Genomic DNA, 22,508 nt, shown 5'->3' on the forward strand with positions numbered 1-22,508 from the left:
ATTAGGCCTCTACTGGAGAACTGTGTCCAGTTCTGGGCGCCACATTTCAGGAAATATGTGGACAAATTGGAGAAAGTCCAGAGAAGAGCAACAAAAATGATTAAAGGTCTAGAAAACATGACCTGTGAGGGATGATCAAAAATATTGGGTTTGTTTAGTCTGGAGAAGAGAAGACTGAAAGGAGACATGATAGTAGTTTTCAAGTACATAAAAGGTTCTAACAAGGAGGAGGAAGAAAAATTGTTCTTCCTAACCTCTGAGGATAGGACAAGAAGCAATGGGCTAAAATTGCAGCAAGGACTGTTTAGGTTGGATATTAGAAAAAACTTCCTGTCAGAGTGGTTAAACATTGGAATAAATTGCCTAGGGAGGTTGTGGAATCTCCATCATTTGGGAGTTTTAAGAGCAAGATGGACAAACACCTGTCAGGGATGGTTTAGAAGATAATACTTAGTCCTGCCTTGAGTGCAGGGGACTGGACTAGATGACCTCTCGAGGTCCCTTCCAGTTCTATGATTCTATGAAGCAAAGGCCAGAGAAAAGCAGAATCAAAGGAGTCAGTTTGGGGAATTCTCCCTCTCATTGTCCCCAAGGCAGCTGTCTCAGGTTTACAAAGTTGTTTGATGCTCCAGCCTTTATACAGTCTCTCCTGGGAGCGCCTCCTTTCATGGGTTGGGCCTAGTTTTAGCTTTTGGCAAGCATGACCCCGGGGGCTCTGAGACTGGGCCTTCTTGCCTCAGCACACCTTGTTTCTTTCTGTGGCTCCCCAGTGAGTCCAAATGAGTAGATACTCCTGAGAGAGACTGTGAACATAAGAGCATAAGAATGGTCCATCTAGCTCAGTGGCCAATGCCAGGTGCTTCAGAGGGAATGAACAGAACAGGAAATCATCAAGTGATCCATCCCCTGTCACCCATTCCCAGCTTCTGGCAAACAGAGGCTAGAGACACCATCCCTGCCCATCCTGCCTGTGACACCGGCAGATGAAGTGTTAGCTCTTGCAAAAGCCCCCATGTCTTAATTGAACATGCACAAATGCATAGCTGGAATCAAGTCTGGCTCACCTGTGTTACTATTGTTAAAACAGGTATTAGAATTATAAGAATGTGTTTAGTGTTTAGACTTTATTGAATGCTTGTGAATTCCTGCCTGGATTAATATCTGACTAGTTGCATTGTGAGCTTCTCTGGCTATGTAAATCACCAGACAGGAGAGAGGCTTTACCTATGTGAAGTGCTGATTGGCAACAGAATGCACTGCATGCTACCTGGCAGGAAAGGTCCATCAACACCAAATAGACTATTATGGGATGTTAAAGAAGACAAAAGACTGTTGTTGTGCTCTTGACTTCCCATTAGCTGAGTTTGCAGCTCAGAGCACATGGCAGGAAGGCGATAAAAAACCCCATTCAGAAGGAACTGATTATCTGTATGCTGCTTGGACTCTAGGGGGCAAAGTTTCTAGGCATAAGCAAGAGTTCCCCAGCTGATTAGCCTGGGTTAGTCCTAAGGAAGACAGAGCTTACTTATTATAGAAGCTTCTTTTACCTTTTGAAATTTAAGACTGTAACTTTTCTGCAGCTATATGATTACCTGCTTTAACTTTGTAAACAACTCTCCTTTCCTCTTAAATAAGTCTTAATACAGGTTATTAAAGGACTGGCTACAAACATTGTCTTTGATGTGAGATCTAAGATTCAATTGACCCAAGTAAGTTACTGGTCCTTTGGGACAAGGTCAGGCTTGACAAAGCCCTGGCTGGGATGATTTAGTTGAGGATTGGTCCTGCTTTGAGCAGGGGGTTGGACTAGATGACCTCCTGAGGTCCCTTCCAACCCTGATATTCTATGATTCTATGACGGGCAGTAACCTGAACATTGCTGTGATTTGTGGTGTAAGGCAGTGGTTCTCAACCAGGTGTCTGGGGCCCGCTGGGAGGCCACTAGCAGGTTTCAGGGGGGCCACCAAGCAAGGCCAGCATTAGACTCGCTGAGGCCCAGGGCAGAAAGCTGAAGTCCCAGCGCAGGGGGCTGAAGCCAAAGCCTAAGCAATGTAGATTTGTGGGGCCCCTCTGGCATGGTACTACCCTGAGAGAGGAAGAAAATGCCCCAAGGACTCAGCCAAAGGGTTGAGCCCTGACACACTACTGGCTTAGAGGTTCTCTGCCAGTCAGGAAGGGGGAGCAGTGAGGGAAGACTGGCAACTGATGGTTGGAGAGGTGAAGAGGTTTGGGGTATGGTGTGGGGGAAGAAGTATCTGAGACTGGATAACCTGGGGCTGGGCAGTCTCCATAGGGGACACTTGCTCCTCCTGTGCCCTTTCCACACCCTCTTGCGAGTAGACAATGACCACCCTCTCCCCACCCCGAGAGGCAGCCATGTCTCAGGACTCTTCCAAGTTGCACCCAGTAACTCTCTTCCTATTTGGGGTATAGCTCGGGGCAACAATTTCCCACCAAGATCAACCCAGCTGTCTGTTGGCTGTTCTGGTGCGACAGGGTGGATGAAAGGCAGAACTGCAGCACTTCTCGGGCAGAATTTATTTTCTTCATGCAAAAAAAAAAAAAAAAAGTCGGCGCTGGACATGAATTCTGTGCATACGCAGTGGCACAGAATTCCCACATGAGTAACTCACACCCGGCTTTCACTCCCATCAGTGCTGGCAAGACCCAATCCAGTTACAGGACTGAACCCTTATTCTCCCATCACATGGGACAGTCTCAGCTGAGGGTGGGTGAGAGTGGGAGGGGGTACAAAGGGAAAAGAGTTGTTGTAGCCATGTTGGTCCCAAGATATCAAAGAGGTATTTTTAATTGGTTCTAAAAAATTAACTCACCTACCTTGTCTCTCCAAGAGATCTGAAAGTGGCAGAAGGAGACAAACAAGAAGACAGAGCTCAGGACTCTAAATCAAACATTTTCAATCCCCTGGAAGAAACTACTTTTCCCTTCCGCTCCGGGTATGTTTGTATGCTATATAAGGGACCACCCCATTCCTCTCACAGCAGCAAAGGGAGACTGCAGCCAGCCCCAGATGGTCTTTCCCGATCCTGGGATGTGCGTTGTGACAAAGTTTGTGTGTGGTGGGTGCACGGGCTGGGTACAGCTAGGCCGATCTGCAGACTGGAGAGTCAGGGCAACTCCAGCACAGCATGGGGCCTGTGGGCACCGGTAGTATTTCTGGAGCTGGGCCTCTGTCCCCTCCAGGTCCCATGGCAGATGGCTCTGGAAGCATCAAGTGGGTCCAGCACTGCAGGGGAAGGTTGGGGTAGTGTCTGAGATCGGCGTGAGAATTGGAGGGGGGGTCCATGCTCAAGAATGGGGAATGGAATTCACCTCCCCACCCTCTGCAGAGCCCAGCAACTAGGGGTTTATCCTGTGAAGTGAATTTCACTCTGAGTGACTTTGAGCCGGCAACTGAAAGGTCCTTGTGCCTTAGGTTCCACACTGGCCACAGGAGTTTACTAGTACTCCCTCCCCAGACTCCCCGGGGCAGCCAGGGATAATTAGTGGGTTATGGGAATTAGAAGATGAAAATTTCCTAAGAACAATGATATTTGTGTGTTTATTATTAAATCCCCAGACTCCCACCAATCCCCATCCTTCTTCCGATGAGCTATAAATATCTAAGGGACTCAGCTACTGATCCTGCAGTCAGTTCCTGCCCTTCCCCATTTTCTATAGCAGCACTTTTAAGAACAGGACAGGGAAACATGTAAATACTTTGAACCAAATTCCAGAAGCTGCTGAGCATGCACAAGCTAAAATGAAACCAAGGTTCCGTCTCTCCAAGGACCTGGCCCCTTGTGCAAAATAATAGACACTCCCCAGAAATATGAAACAGCAACTTCATAACTGATAGAATGTTATTTATCTATTGACTTCTGGGAATTACCAATAAAAAAACCCTAATCTAGTAAAGGTGATATCCTGAGGAAAAGATCTCATGTGTCTTTACAGATCGGTATGATCTAATCTGGAACTTGATACACTAAAATGCCTAATTCGTAGCCCTATGGCAATTGCCTGGTGTCACTACAGGGCCGAATTAAGGTTGGGTGCCTTAGCTGTGACTTTCCATCCCCTAGCATATTGTGATTGCTGTTAAGTGGGTTTGACAAAATTCATTTTGTCTATTTCTTTCTTTTAATTTAAATAGATGGTATCAATATTTCTTTTTAAGCCCTTTTTTCAATGTTTATAATTTCAATGTTCAGAGCTGTGGGACGTTATGGGGGTCATCAGACAACAATTATTTAACAATAGTAAATGTTGAGATTCCAAAAGCCAAATCATATAACTGTTCAAAGAGAAATTGTCAATGTCACACGCAAAATATAGTGTAAATATCCTTAAATCAAACTCGACTTTCTCCAGAAGCATTTCTGTATATTACCTATATAAATATTTTTTCATCTGTGTGTGTTTACAGTGAAATCAACATTTACTGCAATTTATTCATAAAAATCCAATCCTTTCAAGCGTAATTTAAGTAATGAAGTATTTGAATTCTTTCACTTCCTGTACAGTAATGCTTCATTTCAGGATAATTATACCCTCTCTGTGATGTATTTGACTCTCAGTACCGTAACCCCCTCATGATGTAGCTCCTGTCTGGGAGCTCTGCTGAGGCCAGTGCCATTATGATCAGAAGACGACACTCTGACACACGATCACAGACACACGGGGGAGGGTGGAGGATGAGGTAACATGGAGGTTACCAGAGTTGAACATGGCCCTACAGAATGTGGGGAGCAAACTCCCTCTCAGCCTCTCCTCTCTCCCACCTCCCAGAGTCAGTAAAACTGATAAATCATTCCCTGAAATGTAAGTAGCCCCAGTATGAGAGACAGTGATTAACGCAGGTGTCTTCGGGGCTGCAGTGCATTTATCTCATAATTTTAATTTCAGTTTTGAATCAGTATTAATACCATGTTGTTTTAATAGCATTAGCGTCTATTTGTATAATTGTTTGCAAGATTTCATTGGATATTGTGAACCAGCAGTCTTAACCTTTTATTTTGAGATTCCTAAATACAATCCAGCGCACCCCTCCTGAAAGACTGCAAGCCCTGGCCGGTGACATGTTCCTTAGAGAGCAAACACCTGACGAGCCCTTTCGTGCATTTGTCTCTTTGACATTGCTTTATCCGCCCCGCCAGAAAATGCTATAGGTAACGAAGTAATTACAGGAGACCATCTATGTATAGTTCTACCAGCTATGTGCCAAAATTCAAATGGTTTGTTTTATCTTTCATTCAGCTTTGCAATTATTAGATCCTATTTAAAAGCTGGAAGTGAAATAACCAAAGTCAAGTTAAGAAGAGAGTGGCATAGGTGGGGGTAAAACAATAAAGGGAAAGAACTGACTATTCAAAAAGGAACATCTCAAACTATCAGAGCCCCAGACCCCCGTCCAACTGAATCCACCCAAGCCAGGCATATTAAGCTGGGTCCCTGAAAAATCGCCCAGCCTGTCTGGCAGTGAATGCTGTGTGTTCCAGACGGAGCTATGGTGTGTGCGTTTGCTCTGCTGACATGCTGCTTTGGTACAGAATGCACCACGGCCAAAGGGAGCAGAGACATGAACTCCTACAAAACCAAATCCCAGATACACCTCCAATGCCTCATCCCCTCCCCCGCCTCCCGTGTGCCATCCCCTCCCCCACCTCCACATGGCCATTCTCAGCCTATTGTGCTAATAGTCCCTTCCAGCCTTCAGCACTATAAATAAATAAAACATGGTGTTACTAAAGGTAGATCATGCCAGAGAAACCTGATCTGGATGTCAGTAAGGCATTTGATACAGTTCCACATAACCTAAGTCGTGCAGAACGCAATGCCATCCACAGCCTCAGAAACCACCCTGACATTATCATCAAAGAGGCTGATAAAGGAGGTGCTGTTGTCATCATGAACAGGTCTGACTACCAGAAGGAGGCTGCCAGACAACTCTCCAATACCAAATTCTACAGGCCACTTTCCTCAGATCCCACTGAGGAATACACTAAGAAACTGCACCATCTATTCAGGACACTCCCTACACTAACACAGGAACAAATCAACATACCCTTAGAGCCCCGACCGGGGTTATTCTATCTACTACCCAAGATCCACAAACCTGGAAATCCTGGACGCCCCATCATCTCGGGCATTGTCACTCTCACTGAAGGACTGTCTGGATATGTGGACTCCCTACTCAGACCCTACGCCACCAGCACTCCCAGCTATCTCCGTGACACCACAGATTTCCTGAGAAAACTACAAAGCATTGGTGACCTCCCAGAAAACACCATCCTAGCCACCATGGATGTAGAGGCTCTCTACACAAACATCCCACACACAGATGGAATACAAGCTGTCAGGAACAGTATCCCTGATGATGACACAGCACAACTTATTGCTGAGCTCTGTGACTTTATCCTCACGCACAATTATTTCAAATTTGGTGACAATATATACCTCCAGACCAGTGGCACCGCTATGGGCACCCGCATGGCCCCACAATATGCCAACATTTTTATGGCTGACCTGGAACAACGCTTCCTCAGCTCTCGTCCACTCACGCCCCTTCTCTACCTACGCTACATTGATGACATCTTCATCATCTGGACCCATGGGAAGGAGACCCTGGAAGAATTCCACCATGATTTCAACAGCTTCCACCCCACCATCAACCTCAGCCTGGACCAATCTACACGGGAGGTCCACTTCCTAGACACCACCGTACAAATAAGCGATGGCCACGTTACCACCACCCTATACCGAAAACCCACCGACCGCTACGCCTACCTTCATGCCTCCAGCTTCCACCCCAGACACACCACACGATCCATCGTCTACAGCCAAGCACTGAGGTACAATCGCATCTGCTCCAACCCCTCAGACAGAGACCAACACCTACAAGATCTTCACCAAGCATTCTCAAAACTACGATACCCACACAAGGAAATAAAGAAACAAATCAACAGAGCCAGACGTGTACCCAGAAGCCTCCTGCTACAAGACAGGCCCAAAAAAGAAACCAACAGAACTCCACTTTCCATCACCTACAGTCCTCAGCTTAAACCTCTCCAACGCATCATCAGTGATCTACAGCCCATCCTGGACAACGATCCCTCACTTTCACAGACCTTGGGAGGCAGGCCAGTCCTCGCCCACAGACAACCCGCCAACCTTAAGCATGTTCTCACCAGGAACCACGCACCGCACCATAACAACTCTAACTCAGGAACCAACCCATGCAACAAACCTCGATGCCAACTCTGCCCACATATCTACACCAGCAACACCATCACAGGACCTAACCAGATCAGCTACAACATCACCGGCTCATTCACCTGCATGTCCACCAATGTTATATATGCCATCATATGCCAGCAATGCCCCTCTGCTATGTACATTGGCCAAACTGGACAGTCACTACGCAAGAGGATAAATGGACACAAGTCAGATATCAGGAATGGCAATATACAAAAACCTGTAGGAGAACACTTCAACCTCCCTGGACACACAATAGCAGATGTAAAGGTAGCCAACTTACAGCAAAAAAACTTCAGGACCAGACTCCAAAGAGAAACTGCTGAGCTCCAGTTCATTTGCAAATTTGACACCATCAGATCAGGATTAAACAAAGACTGTGAATGGCTATCCAACTACAGAAGCAGTTTCTCCTCCCTTGGTGTTCACACCTCAACTGCTAGCAGAGCACCTCACCCTCCCTGATTGAACTAACCTCGTTATCTCCATACTGATTTATACCTGCCTCTGGAGATTTCCATCACTTGCATCTGAAGAAGTGAGGTTCTTACCCACGAAAGCTTATGCTCCCAATACTTCTGTTAGTCTTAAAGGTGCCACAGGACCCTCTGTTGCTTTTTACAGATTCAGACTAACACGGCTACCCCTCTGATACAGTTCCACATGGGAAACTATTCGTTAAATTGGAGAAGATGGGGATTAATATGAGAACTAAAAGTTCAATAAAGAATTGGTTAAAGGGGAGTCTACAAGGGGTCATACTGAACGGTGAGTTGTCAGGCTGGAGGGAGGTTACTAGTGGAGTTCCTCAGAGATCAGTCTTGGAACCAATCTTATTCAACAATTTTATTAGTGACCTTGGCACAAAAAGTGGGAGTGTGACACAAAGCTGGGAGGGATTGCCAATATGGAGGAGGACAGGAAAATCATACAAGAAGATCTGCATGACCTTGAAAGCTGGAGTAATAAAAAGGGGATGAAAATTAATAGTCCCTAAGTGCATAATTTTGCACTAACAACAAGAATTTTTGCAATAAACTGGGGACTTATCAGTTGGAAGTGACAGAAAAGAAAGACCTAGGATTAATGCAGTCCTAGGATGCATTAATAAGGTTAATGCAGTCCTAGGATGCATCAGATGAGGTATTTCCAGTAGACACAGGAAAGGATTAGTACTTCTTTATGCTGCTTTATGCTGCACAGACACTAATGGGGATCAGAGCCCCATCGTGCTGCACATGGCAGAGAACCTGACTGAGATCAGTACCCCCATTGTGCTGGGCACTGCACAGACAGAGAGGGACAGTCCTTGCCCCAAAGAGATCACAATCCAAGTAGACAATGGGTACGAGGAAAACAGAGAGGGGCTGGGACTTCCCCAAGGTCACCAAGCAGGTCAGTGACAGAGCCAGGAACAGACCCTGGTAACTCCAGAGCCCCGTCACCCGCAGCTTGGAAAGGTCCCCAGACCCCATTGTATTAGGCTGCAGAAAGAGGTGCTTTGTCCATTGATGCACAGGCTGTCTTGGCAGGGCAGCTCAGCTGCCGTCCCTGCACACAGCTGGGGGTGTGTGTCATGGGTCAGGAGAAGTCAGTGTCCAGTCCTGTGGGGTTGTGCTCCTGGCTCATACCTCCAGCACTCACCGCTGCCCCTCTGTTACCAGCGGCACTGTTCAGCCAGCCCCACGCCTCAGCGAGGTCACTGTTGTGCTCCCCCCCCCCCTTCCCTTGCAAGCCTTCAAACAGGGACATGGTGCACCGGTGCCAGAGTGCACTACTGTAAATTCTGTCTATACTAAGGGTTTGCACCAGTCCCTAAAACACCAGTGTGGCAGAGACCTTCAGTGCCCAAAACAGCAGTACGGTGGCACTAGAACTGGGATCTATTTCTAGCTCTGTCACGGATAGCCTGGGTGACCTTGGACACTTCAATATTTCTCCTCCCAACTTTAGTCTCTTTACCCAGCTGCCCACTCATTGGGGTCTCCTCTCTCTCCAGAACTGCTCACCACTAAAATCTGTGTGGGTGTCACCAGAGCTAAGGTAGTTAATCTCTGGAATAGTCTTACAAGAGTGGCTGTGGAGTATCTTTCCCTGGAAGTTTTTAAGAACAGGTAGGACAAACCTCTGTCGGAGATAATCTACATATACTTGGTCCTGCCTCATTAGAGAGAGCTGGACTTGATAACATCTTGCGGTCCTGTCCAGCACTACATTTCTATGATGCTATGAAATATATACGTATAAACCACAACATACAGAATAAAACCCACCACAACATAATGTCAGGCAATTCATAAAAAAAAAAAGGAAACCCACAGCATAAAATGACAATAGAAAGGAAAAGAAAACAACACAATACTAACTAACACACCCTAGGACAAAATTACACAATGAAAAAGAGCTCAACTCAAACCAACACAACAGAGGCACCAAACATGCTGAGGCAAAACAATGCACCATAAAACTATGCAACACAACATGGTGCAATCACAGTTCCAAATGGAATCATGCAAAACAGCTCAGCATAGAACACGACACAGCACAACACCTACAAGATGTAGGTGGAACCTCCCGTGGAAGCCAATGCAATGCAAACACAGACCAAAAGAACGCTGTACATCCACAAGCTGGGCTTGGGGCTAAGGGGAGAGGCAAGAATTCAAACAATCTGGGTTCAGCTTCCAGTTTTGCCCCAAATTCTCCATGCAAACTTGAGCAAATTACTTCAGCTCTCTGAGCTTCAGTTTCCCCATCTCTAAAATGGAGAGTAGCCTCCCACCATTTGCCTATTTAGCCTTTGAGCTTTTTGTGGCAAGGACGCTGTCACTGTGGGCATGTCAACACTGCAGTTAGACACCGGCGGCTGGCCCGTGCCCGCTGACTTGGGCTCACACGGCTCAGACTGCAGGGCTGTTTAATTGTGGTGTAGATGTTCCGGCTTGGGCTGCAGCCCAAGGTCTGTCACCCTCCCACCTCGCAGGGTCCTACAGCCTGGCTCCAGCTTGAGCCCAGACATCTACACTGCACTTAAACAGCCCCTTTGCCTGAGCCCTGTGAGCCTGAGTCAGGTGGCATGGGCCAGCTGGGGGGTTTTAATGGCAGGGTAGAGATACCCTTGGTGTCTGTTCAGCACCTGTCACAATGGGGACCCTGATCTTGGTCAGTGTCTGTGCAGAGCCCTGCACAACAAGGTCCCTGCTCTCTGTAGGCGTCTGTGCAGTTCCTGGCACAACGAGTGCCCCAAACTTGGTCAGGGTTTGTGCAGTGCCCGGCACACTGGGGGACATGATCTCAGGCAAGGCCTGAGCCACGCACAGTACCATAAGAGCCCTGATCTCACTCAGACACCTGGAGAGAAAAGCGGGAAGCTTTTCAAGAATTTGATATGAGATCAGAACTGAGGAGAAAATGGGGCACAAACTAAATATTTGCCAATATAAGAGAGAAACACCAATATCTGAGGAGATTTTATGTCACCATTCAACAGTTCAAGAGAAAAGAGGGGGAATTTGAGGGGATTATACAGTGATATTCAATCAACAACAGAATGGGATGAATTCTTCTTCCCTCACATTCACATGGCCAGCAGGAAGCCGTGGTTGATGTCGCTTTCACAGGGGAAAGGAGTGGGGCTGGAGTCAGAAAGTCACTGGCTGTAGGGTCTGGAAATGTGACTAGCAGGCAGTGTCTTGGGGTCCCAGCTGGAGAAAGGACCCCCCGGCTAGGAATGTGTCTCTCACTGGTAGCAGTGGGGTCTGGGAATGTGACTAGCAGGTGATGGCGGGGGGGGGGGGGGGGGGCGACGACTGGAAAACCTGGGGCTGGGCCGTATCCAGGGGGGGCGCTTGCTCCTTCCTTCCCTTCCTGGGCCTTTCCACGCCCTGTTGCCAGCAGAGAGAGGCCCCCCAGCCCAGCCCAGAGGTGTCCCTGTCTCAGGGCTCTCCCAGCCTCTGCCCATTAACCCTCTTCCCAGTTCAGAAATCCCTCAGGGGAACCATTTCCCACCTAAACAAGGACAAATCACTGCAGGTAAAAATGGGGGGGAACACCCGAAACCTGAGATTTGAACTGGACATTGGCGAAGTGGAGAGAAAATGGGGCACAATCGGGGGCGGGGAACAGAGACCTTCTCAGGGATTTGAGGGAAAAGGGGAGGGTCACCCTGGATGTTGCTCGTTGCTCTCTAGAGAGAAGGGGGGCAGGGCTGGAGAGGATGGGGGGTCCCCACGGGAGGGGGCAGCGGTAAATCCGAGGGGATCTCAGCCCCCCCCTTTCTCTCCCCGCTCCTCGGGGGTCACCTACTCTTCTCCTCCCCCGGCCATGTCCGGGCTGCACAGACATTTTCCATCCGCCCCTTTCCCAGGTCTCCCCCCCCCCCCCGCGCCCGGCAGCCCCCGCCCAGCCCCACGCAGGGACCCCAGTGGGGGCTGGTCCCCTCCCCCCAGGACCCTCCGTGGGGCCCCAGGGCAGAGCCTGGCCGGGCCCGGGGGCGTTGGGCTCCTGCTGGGACAGCAGCTCCGAGCCCCCCGCGGGCGCTGCCCCCAGGGAGCAGATCCCGGCGCTGCGAGATGCCGGGTCCCCACCACGGACACTGGGGCAGAGTCACCGCCCGGCCCCGGCCCCGCCCCCGGGGCTCGCTCCGGTACCTGGAGGCTGGAGCTCCGCAGCGGATGAGCGCTGCCTCTGCGCATGCGTGACTGCCCCCACCCCAGATCTGCGCATGCCCAGAGCCGGGAGACACAAACTCTTCTCCGGCTCCGGGAGAGGCTCCAACGGCCCTGCACGAGCCACGCAGAGCCGCAGCACCCCGCGCGCGTTTACAGCCCGGCTCTTCCTCCCCGGTCTAACGTCACTTCCGTTCCCAGGAGGGGCAGGAACATCTCCCAGCGTGCCCCAGACGTCGCTTCCGCCCTCTTCAGGTCAAGTAAGGGAGGGTTTCAGTAGCTGTTCTCCTCCTCCTCCCTGTCCAACGTCACTTCTGCTACCTGCAGAGTCAGGAACTACATCTCCCAGACTGCTCCGGGAAGTACTTCCGCCCTTTTCAGCTCAGGTAAGGGAGGGTTTCAGCGGTTGCAAGCCCCCGTGGGGCCGGGAGAGTAAAGCTGCTGCTGTTGTCTTCGTGTGACCCGGGCTGAGCAGCAGCTGTTCTCCGGGGTCTGTGCTGGGGGAGCCTGGCATTAACCCCTCCGTGTCCGGCTGGGGGGGCTTTCTCCGGTTGGGACCAGCCCCCGGAGGCGGGAGGAGCACTGGGGCTGGGCAGGAAAGTGACTCTCTGCCCTGGGGAACCTGGAAGAAGTCTCGGAGCTGCCTCAGCCCCAGTGGAGCTGCAGCAGGATCTGCCCCCGGCACCGCTGGGACGGGGGGGGGGGGGGCAGAGACTGGGGCCCGGCGGGGAGGTCCCCTGTGTGTTGTGTATTTGGTTGTCATAGTAATAGAATCTTGTGTTGCTATGGCAACTGAGTCAGATTATTAGGGGATAGTCCCGACAGTTTTAGCTGGTTTTTGGTTAGTTCTGTGTGTGGCAATAAATGGCTGCTTCAAGGTTTACAGCTCTCTGTGTCTCCAGTGATTTCTTCCTAAAACTGTTGCCCTGAAGGATATAACACTGTGGTATGGGGGGAGGTGGGGGTGTCGGGCAGGGAGGGGAGAAGCCGGAGTTGCGGCCCCGGGTGTGTGTGGGGGGGTGAAGTGTCTCTGTGCAGCCAGGAAATCCCAGGGGGAGAAGTGGCGGGGGGGAGGGGAGTTAATTGGATCCTTTCCCTGTTTGTGCCACTTGCCTCTCACCCACTGATACAAATTCCCTCTAGTTCTTCCCCTTTTCTTTCTCAGTATCTCACACGTGGCTATAAAATCTGGGGAGATTCCCCCCCCCCTTTCCCCTCAAATGATCAGCTCTCTGGTCTCCCCTGATTTCCCCCTGGTCTCTCCTTAATTCTGAAATGTCAGTTTAAAATCTGTCCGATGTGGCAGTTTTCCCCACCTATTTTATCTGCAGCGATTTGTCCTTGTCCCAGTGGGAAATTGTTGCCCTGAGTCATTCCCCAAAACATGGCTGCCCCTGGAGTGAGGATGGGATGGGATACCTGTTCTCTGCCAGGGTAGGGAAGGGAGGAGCACGTGTTCCCCATGGGGACTGCCCAGACACCGGTTTCCCAATCCCAGTTACTGCCCCCTAACTACCAACACAGTTGCCCCCAGCCATCAGTTGCCAGTCACCTGCCCATCCCCCTCTGCTGCCCCCTTCCTTCATCCAGGGAGCCTTCTGGCTCCCCCTCCCTTGCCCTCTAAAAGGAACTCCTCAAAGGGCTCCCTGCTGCCCATGTGAATGGTGGTGGTGGGGGGGGAGCCCATCACTTTGTGTTTGACTGGATTTTATATGACTGTCCAATACATAAACAGTCCCCCTTTTCCACTATTTAGTTAATAGCAATATAAAATCTCCTCAGATCTTGGTGTTTTTCTCTCATGTTATCAATTGCACAGTTTGTGACACGTATTCTCTGCCAATCTCAAAGACTTATATAAAATACCCTAAACATTTGCTCCACTTTGTCTCTAGTTGTCTAATTCTAGTTGAATATGTCCTGAGAGTTTTCCTGTCTTTCTAATTTTAAAATACAAAGAAAATCTCAATTTACACCTTTTCTCAGATTCTTGAACATGGATATAAAATGTTTCCAAATTTTGCCCATTTCCACTTTATTCATATATCAAATATTGATGTGAAATATGCTCAGATTTTACCTCATATCAACAACTGGTACAAAATCCTTCTGATTTCCACTTTCCTCTCTATAATTTGCAAAAATTGATCCAAAATCCCTCAGATTTCCACCCTTTTTCTTTCATTTCTGGACATTGATCTCAAATCTCAGGTTTTCCCTCCTTCTATGTCATTATCAAATGTCAATTAAAAATCCTCTTGGGTCTGGGGCTCTTCCCCATGTTTCTAATCCCAGCAACTTCTCCTTCCTTGGAGGGAACTTGTTGCCCTGAGTCATTCTCCATCCTGGATGTTGCAGGGGGTTAAATTGCCCAGTGAGCATCTTTCCCCTCTCCTTTGAGAATCATTTCTTCCCTCCTTCAATCTCAAGCTCCTGACCTTGCTCTTTCTCCCTGATCAGCTTGTGCCAGAATCCTGGGGGCATTCCCCGTCCACGCCCAGACACCGTGATAACTTTCTATCCACTTATCAAACACTGTGAGGTGAAATCACAGATTTTTCTTTTCTCCCCTCATGAAAACTGCAGGACCTTCCGGTTCCATAGGAAAATTTGTGCCCCGAGTCCTTCTCCTAGATCTGGGAGGTGGGAAGGGGGTTAGCACTGCCACATGATGACCTCTTCCACAGCATTCTGGACTCATGCTTTCTGAAATCTGGTTTCATTGAGACCATTGTTAATCCAGAATCACTATATGGAAAGACAAGGAGTGACTCCAGATGGACAGTGGGGCAAATGAGATTCTCCCTGTGAGGAGGGGCTCTCATTAGCTGCTCTCCCCAGAGAGCTAAAGGAGGGAAGCTGCTCAAACACTCTGTCCCTCTCTGCTCAGCATATTGGGCTTCAGCTTCTTGGGTCAAAGGCTGCAGCCCCATTGCGATCTGGGAGACCAGGCTTAGCAGCTGCTGCTCCCCCAGTGGGGGTTCTGTGCTGGGATGTGACCTTAATTAAAGGTTCGTCTCTGCCCAGCCCAGGTGATGACTTTCTCCTGCTGGTATTAGCCCCCTGGGGCAGACCTGGGCTCTCTTAATACAAATTCTGAGCCACAGACTCCAGGTAACTGAAAGACCTCAGGGAAAGTGCTGGGGACTGGCAAAAAAGTGACTCTGCACAAACAGCCCCCCCTCATTTCTCCTTCCATTAGCAATTGCCAGGAGAACATCCAGCCATGGGAGACCAAAGCACCCAGGAATGGGACTGTCCTTCCCCAGTCCTCTTTCCCTGCCCCTCTGGTTGGGAGAGACTGAAAGGGGCAGTAGTAGAAATGAGTGGGGAGAGAGATTTCCAGCTCTCTAGTCCACCCAGACACATGTATTGCACCATCCCTGGGCAGAATCACTTTCCAGTGAACAAGAAAAGGATCAGACAGAGGAAAAGCCAGTTCCTGACTCCATATTCCTCCTAATAGGGTGTGGCTGCCGTGGGGTCACTGTCCAAGGGAATCCCCCACAGTGACTCCTTTGGTTCTGCTCTTTTCTAGCATTGTGTTCAGAGACTTTGTTACGGGATGTGGGGAGGGAGAAGGGAGGTTAAAAATCTCTCTGTGGGCTTAGCCTGGCAGGAGGGGCCAGGTCTACACTGTAATAAAGAGATCAAGCATTTTCCAGGATGGTAGACTTGAGGATGTCTGTCTGCAGGGAAAGGGCCTGGGAAGATTGTGATGTGAAATTAATTAAAGCCTGTTCTGAAACCCCCACAATTACCCTTCTCACCCTCCCAGGCTGCAGAATGACGTCCATGTTTCGCTCCAGCTCATCCCATCCTCCCGTGGGACAGGGGAGAGAAATGGCTGCAGTGGAACCAGTTCAGGTAGGGATTATTGGGGGGTTGCTGGTGGGTTCCTGCTGGAGGGAGAGGGACGCCAAATACACTGGAGATGGGAAGGTTTGCACAGTCTGGTTTGAAGGTTGGAGCGGGGCAGGAAATGTACAGGGTAGAGAAAGGGAGGAGGACAGGGTGTGGCAAACCTGCTGGGAGTTGTTTAATAAGTGGCCTAGATTCTAGGAACAGACCCATGGGGTTAGGAGGTTGAAATGCCCTCATTTGTGGAAAAGAATGTAACCCACCTATGTGGGGCTAGAAAAACTGAACAGACTCCCAGTGCTGGAGCCTGACCCGACTAACCAGCGTCTGCTGAGAGATATGAAGGGGGCACCCACAAGTCAGGCTTAGGGGAGATTCCACTCCGTTCACATCCAGCTCCTCAAAATGAGGAGGGTGTTTGGCTTCCTACCAGGGAGTACTCCCTGGACCCTGCTAGGGGCTCCATCTCCTTTATCAGTCGGTGGCTAGTAGGTGTGTGATGGATCTGCTGGGAGAGACAAGGGGCTCTCTCTTCGTCCCCTTAACCTGGTGTTTCCAGGATGCTCTGAGCGGGCTGGGGTGGAACTCTGTTGACTGCGATTGGCAGCAGGTACTGAGTGTTGGACTTCTGCTGTTTCAGGGGCCGGTGACCTTCGAGGAGGTGGCTGTGTATTTCACCAGGGAAGAGTGGGCTCTGCTGGACCCTGCTCAGAGAGCCCTCTACAGGGATGTCATGCAGGAGAACTATGAGAATGTGACCTCGCTGGGTAAGAATTCCTGTCCCCTCTGTTCTTGGAAGGGGAAATGAAGAGTTAAGGTTCATGCCACCCCCCCAACTACCATCTCTACTCTGCCCTGTTTCAGCATCACCCCAATATGCCAGTGGCACACACTCTACCAGAGACCCTCCCCGCTGCAGAACACTTTGGGAACAGAGCACAGGAGCAGTATCGCACAGTGTCAAATATCTCTTTTTGTTCAAGTAAAACGGGGGTTTAGGTCCAGGATAATGAACAGAAGCTTCCTACCCCTGACCTTCTCTTGAAACCTGAGCCTACTCCACCCAAACCAGAATGTGCTTGGGGTGTAACAAGCAGGGTGCTGAAGTCAGAGCTGCTGGTCCAGGGTTACTTATCACACAGACACTCAGTGCACCCTTGTATGCTGGCTGGGAGTATCCAGACAAGGGAGCTCCAGCAGCAGAATATTGAATCTCACCCAGGATTACAGATGACACAACTCCTCACTGGTCTGGTTTGCACCCCACCATGTGAAAATGGCTTAGGTTGGTAGTGACATTTCTTGAGACATGGAGAGTCTTGCTCCCCCATCACCATGTCCAATACGCACAATCTCTCTTCTCTGCAGGCTTCTTGGATTTTTGAGTCCCTCATTCCTGAAGTCACATGACCCCGATTCTTATTTTTCACATTCTGCTTTTCCAGACTAATTAGAGTCTGTTGCTCATGAATTATAGCTTCTAATTTCCCAGTGTTCTCCACACCCTGGGATTTTCCTACTCCCTCCCATTACACTGGACTCACTGGATTCCCTAGTACATAAGAACAGCCATACTGGGTCAGACCAAAGGTCCATCCAGCCCAGTATACTGTCGTCTAACAATGGCCAATGCCAGGTGCCTCAGAGCGAATGAACACAACAGGTAATTATCAAGTGATCCATCACCTGTCGTGCATTCCCAGCTTCTAGCAAGCAGAGGCTACAGACATCATCCCTGCCCATCCTGGCTAATGGCCATTGATGGACCTATCTTCCATTAATTTATATTGTTCTTTTTTGAACCCTGTTACAGTCTTGGCCTTCATAAAATCCTCTGGCAAAGAGTTCCACAGGTTGACTGTGCATTGTTTGAAGAAATACTTCCTTTTGTTTGTTTTATACCCGCTGCCTATTAATTTCATTTTGTGATTCCTAGTCCTTGTCTTATGAGAAGGAGTAAATAACTTCCTTATTTACTTTGTCCACGCCAGTCATGATTTTATAGACCTCTCTCCTATCCCCCCTTCGTCTCTTTTCCAAGCTGAAAAGTCCCAGTCTTTTTCAACTCTCCTCATACAGAAGCTGTTTCATACCCCTAATCATTTTTTTTTTTTTGCCCTTTTCTGTACCTTTCCCAATTCCAACATATCTTCTTTCAGATGGGGCAACCACATCTGCACGCAGTGTTTGAGATATGGGCATATCATGGATTTATATAGAGGCAATATGATATTTTCTGTCTTATTATCTATCCCTTTTTTAATGATTCTCAACATTCTGTTTGCTTTTTTGACTGCCCCTGCACATTGAGTGGATGTTTTCAGAGAACTATACACATTGACTCCACGATCTCTCTCTCGAGTGGAAACAGCTAATTTAGACCCCATCATTTTATATGTATAGTGTTTTCCAATGGGCTGCAATATGCGTTATCCTGACATCTAGTACTGCTGAGATCCTCCATTCCATAATATCCCTGCCCTTCCTGTTCCCTTTCTCCACTGAATCCCACCAGCCCATGCTTACTGTTCCCAGCTTCCCCAGTACTCTCTCATTGTCTCTGGACCTCTCTGTCAGCAAGAAGCAGAGCCAGGGAGACTTGCCCTCTGTCTGGAGTCTTCAAATTCTGGGACATGATTTTAGTTTCTCTGTGTTTTAGGAGCCTCTTTGAAATTGAGTGTCTGTGACATTAACCACAGTGCAATCTGGACTGTTGAACATCTGTGTCCCCTCAGTTCCCCAACTGGGGTGCCTTTTACCCTGGTTTACTGTGAGAACAGCCACTCCTGGGCAGTTAACACACAGTCTCCAGCATCTAACTCGCTCCCAGCTACACAGTATTGAGTGCTGCTAGTCAGTGACTCACAAATTACAATACCCCACAGGAGAACCCCAGAAAATTCTCTGGTCACAGACTTCCCCCAGAAATGTGCATCTTGCACTGTCCAGAACAGTACTGAACAACGCAAGCTCATATAAAGTCTGTTATTTCATCAGTGGAAAATGACATGCACCAGCCTTGTTATCCCAAATAGAGTTTCCAACACACTTTAATCCAAACACACTGGTTAGATAAAACAATAAAACAAGATTAACTACCAGAAAAAAAATTGACTACAAATAATGAGGCATAAAAGTCAGAATTGTTTACAAAAGAAATGCAAGGTAAAACACAAACTAATGTCTAACTTAACAAGCTAAAACGGATTCAAAGCTAATGTTTCTCTCACCATATGCTGAGACAGGCTGGCTTTCCTTTCAGCCAGGACTCCCCCTAACCTGCCCCTGCCGCCCAAGTTCAGTTCTTCAGGAGTTGGCATGAGCAGAAGGAAAGGGGAGAGGGAGAGTCTCAAACATTTTTCTCACCTCTTTTTATAATTCAGTCCTTTGTACTAGAAACAACTTCAGTTCTCAGCTCAGTCATGGTGACAGGCTGTTTGTTGTAGATATGAGCTTCAAGAGGTCCCTGTGATGGAATGTAAATGTCTTCTTCACACCTTCCCCCTGCCGCAGAATGGCTATGTGACCAGCTGTTTGCCTTGCTGTCTCTGAGGAACTGGTCTGTGGGTGTTCCCCAGAATTGTAACTTTTTCAGTAATATCATACTGCAAAATCTCATAACTTTACATACAGTGTTGCTACACATTTTTAACAGGAGGATAATATTCAGTAGATTATGTGTTTTCAAATGATATCTCACAAGCCATACTGTGTACAAAATTTTTCATAATTTTCTAGAAGAGTCATCATAGGGGTACAGACTGACACAATGTCTGTCTGTGTGTGTTCCCAGCAGATATGTGGGTATTTCAATCCCTCATAAGCAGAGTGTTCAGCATCTTCAAGGACTTGGGGAGCTGGTCCTGGGAATTCACTGGTTTACTATGTGTGACACTCTATGGAATTGTGAGACACTTTCTATTATTATTTTATTATTAATACCAATCTGACAAAATTAAAATGAATCGTGCTAGATATGCCATGTAAGGTGTCAGTGAAAATGTTATGATTTTCTAAGTATGATAATTTTGTTTCTATGTTTGTATCACCTTTGTATTGTGAGTTATAGATGTGTAGAGTATATCTGTATTTCCAGACTTGTGCAGTGTTTCTAGTTGACACCCCCAGACATATTGGCATCAGCACTGCCTAGGCTGTTTGATGGCCCATTCAGGGTCATCAGCTGTACAATGAGCCCATGGAAAGGATCAAGGGGATACACCTATTGAGTCAGCAAGACATGCAAGGGTATGCCTGTATATGGAGAACGCCAAGGCTTTTCCATGCCATGTGCTGTGAAGCTTGTGTTTGGGACACAGGAAGTAGAAGCCACATGGCAAAAGGAATATAAAGGGCAGCTGCATCATCTCCATTTTGTCTTCAATCCCTCTTCCTACCTCTGGAGCAACTTCTCTACAAACTGAAACCTTGAACATAGGACTGAATGACCCAGGCAAACTGTGGATGTGTTCCAGATGGACTTTCAAGCCAGCAACTCACCAATACTGTTAAGAACCTGATATATAGCTTTGGAATGTATCTGACTGCTTTCCCATTTAACGTCTTCCTTCCTTCCTTTAGTTTAGATGGTAAAGGATTGGCTGGCAGGATGATATTTTGTGTAAGATCCAAACCTATAGTGATCTGGTAATGTGGCTGACGCTTTGGGGTCAGAAGAACATTTTGTTTGTGAGCGGAGTTTTTAAATAACCTCTCAGTATACTGGACCCTAGGTGCTGATTGGGAGTCAGAGAACTGGAATGCAATAAAGGGGGCTGTGGGATTTCTTTTTCCAGCTTCTCAATAACCAGTGTGGGTGATCAGAAGCACAGTTTGTGACTGGTCAGTGAGTTTAACTTCAGTGTTAACCACCAGTTTTGGGAGCATCTGCCCTCCCTTTTTCAGCCTGCCCTGCCCTTGGCATTTTCAGTGAGGCCTGCTCCAGGCACACCAGGTCACACTAAGCACTGAAGTTAAATTAATAGAATGTTTTTTATGACAAAGTCTTATGAAATCAATGGAACTCCTTTGTTTTCTTTTATCTGAGCAGGGTTTCCAGTTTCCCAACGTGATGTGATCTCCCAGCTGGAACAAGGGAAAGAGTCATGGGTCTCAGACCTTCAGGATTCAGAGGAAAGAGAGATCCTGAGAGCTCCCTGCACAGGTGAGGAAACATTAAACCAACTCAAAATCTGTAAGTGCCTGAAGAAAACATCTGGGATGCCCTACAAAGCCCTTGGGAGTTCTCTCAGTTCATTATTGTCCCTTGCAGGGGTTGTATCCTCAGGGTAAATACAGCTCATGGCTTCCTATAGATCCTAGCAGACACCAGGCAGTAGCTTCCTCCCTTCCCCATGTGAATTTGGATGGGATGTGAAGGCTGAATTGATCCCCCTCCTCTCTCCTACTTGGGGGAGGAGTTGGGGGGAATTCAGTTCCTGAATTTTATTTGACATCTCTCCAGCACTTGTTTTGGTTTGGTTTTCCCCTTTCCATCCCTGTTTGAGGTTTCTGTCTCTATCACAGCAGGTGATGCAATGGTATGTGAGAAAGAGGAGCAGAATTCTCAGCAGGAAAATGTTGTGCAAGTGGATAAACAAAGAGGATTATCGCAAAGATCAAAAAGGAATGTGTCCTGGAGTCATGACCAGGGAAAATCCTGTGAGATTCAGCACAGACCAGAAAGAGAGCAGGGAAACCAGCCAGGGGAGAAAGTGGGTAAATTTATTTCCTGTTGGGCAACTCAGAAAGACCTCAAGGAAACCACAACACAGCAGGAAATCCTCAGGGGAAAGAGGAAAAATACATGCACTGAGTGTGGGAAAAACTTCACTCGAAGATCAGCCCTTTTTGTTCATCAGAGAATCCACACAGGGGAGAGGCCCTATGAATGCAGTGAGTGTGGGAAAAGCTTCACTCAAAGATCAGCCCTTTCTGTTCATCAGAGAATCCACACAGGGGAGAGGCCCTATGAATGCAGTGAGTGTGGGAAATGCTTTACTAGCAGCTCAGACCTTTCTAAACATCAGAGAATCCACACAGGGGAGAGGCCCTATGAATGCAGTGCATGTGGGAAAACCTTCCATCACAGCTCACACCTTATTAGGCATCAGAGAATCCACACAGGGGAGAGGCCCTATGAATGCAGTGAGTGCGGGAAAAGCTTCACTAACAGATCAGGACTTTTTCACCATCAGAGAATCCATACAGGGGAGAGGCCCTATGTATGCAGTGAGTGTGGAAAATGCTTTACTAGCAGCTCAGACCTTTCTAAACATCAGAGAATCCACACAGGGGAGAGGCCCTATGAATGCAGTGAGTGTGGGAAAACCTTCCATCACAGCTCACACCTTATTAGGCATCAGAGAATCCACATAGGGGAGAGGCCCTATGAATGCAGTGGGTGTGGGAATACCTTCTCTTAGCACTCAGCCCATGTTAGCCATCAGAGAATCTGCAAGGGAGATCAAGATGATAAAAACCTCTAGGGCTATCACTACTTTTTTTTTTCTGTAATACTTTTTCTGATTCCCACATAGTAATGTTTAAAGCTTTTTGAACTAGTTGCAGCACCGTTATCCCTCAGCTTGTCCAGATGAGTGACCTATTTTTGCTTTTTGCAGTTCACCCTGTTTTAATATGGACCCATTTGTCCTTTCTATCAAGTCCATTCTCTGATGAGTAACTTGAGTGTGCCCTTCCTATCAGGAGCCAGGGAGCATC

General features: G+C 48.1%; 1 protein-coding gene and 1 pseudogene across 1 annotated transcript in view; one reads left to right on the forward strand and one right to left on the reverse strand.

Moving 5' to 3' along the window:
* LOC135889361 (zinc finger protein 93-like) overlaps positions 1-12,094 on the reverse strand; it is a 419,634-nt gene extending 407,540 nt beyond the window's left edge. Inside the window, exons 1-2 of the mRNA XM_065417225.1 lie at positions 11,907-12,094; positions 2,839-2,856 (exon numbers count right to left, since the gene is read on the reverse strand). Coding sequence (XP_065273297.1) covers positions 2,839-2,856; positions 11,907-11,982 — 94 coding nt within the window. The 5' untranslated portion in view covers positions 11,983-12,094. The remainder of the gene's footprint in view (positions 1-2,838; positions 2,857-11,906) is intronic.
* Positions 12,095-15,718: 3,624 nt separating this feature from the next.
* On the forward strand, positions 15,719-22,273 carry LOC135889386 (zinc finger protein 773-like; annotated as a pseudogene).
* Positions 22,274-22,508: the final 235 nt, after the last annotated feature.

This window comes from Emys orbicularis, chromosome 15 (genome assembly GCF_028017835.1).
Source record: "Emys orbicularis isolate rEmyOrb1 chromosome 15, rEmyOrb1.hap1, whole genome shotgun sequence".
Classification (NCBI taxonomy): domain Eukaryota; kingdom Metazoa; phylum Chordata; order Testudines; family Emydidae; genus Emys; species Emys orbicularis.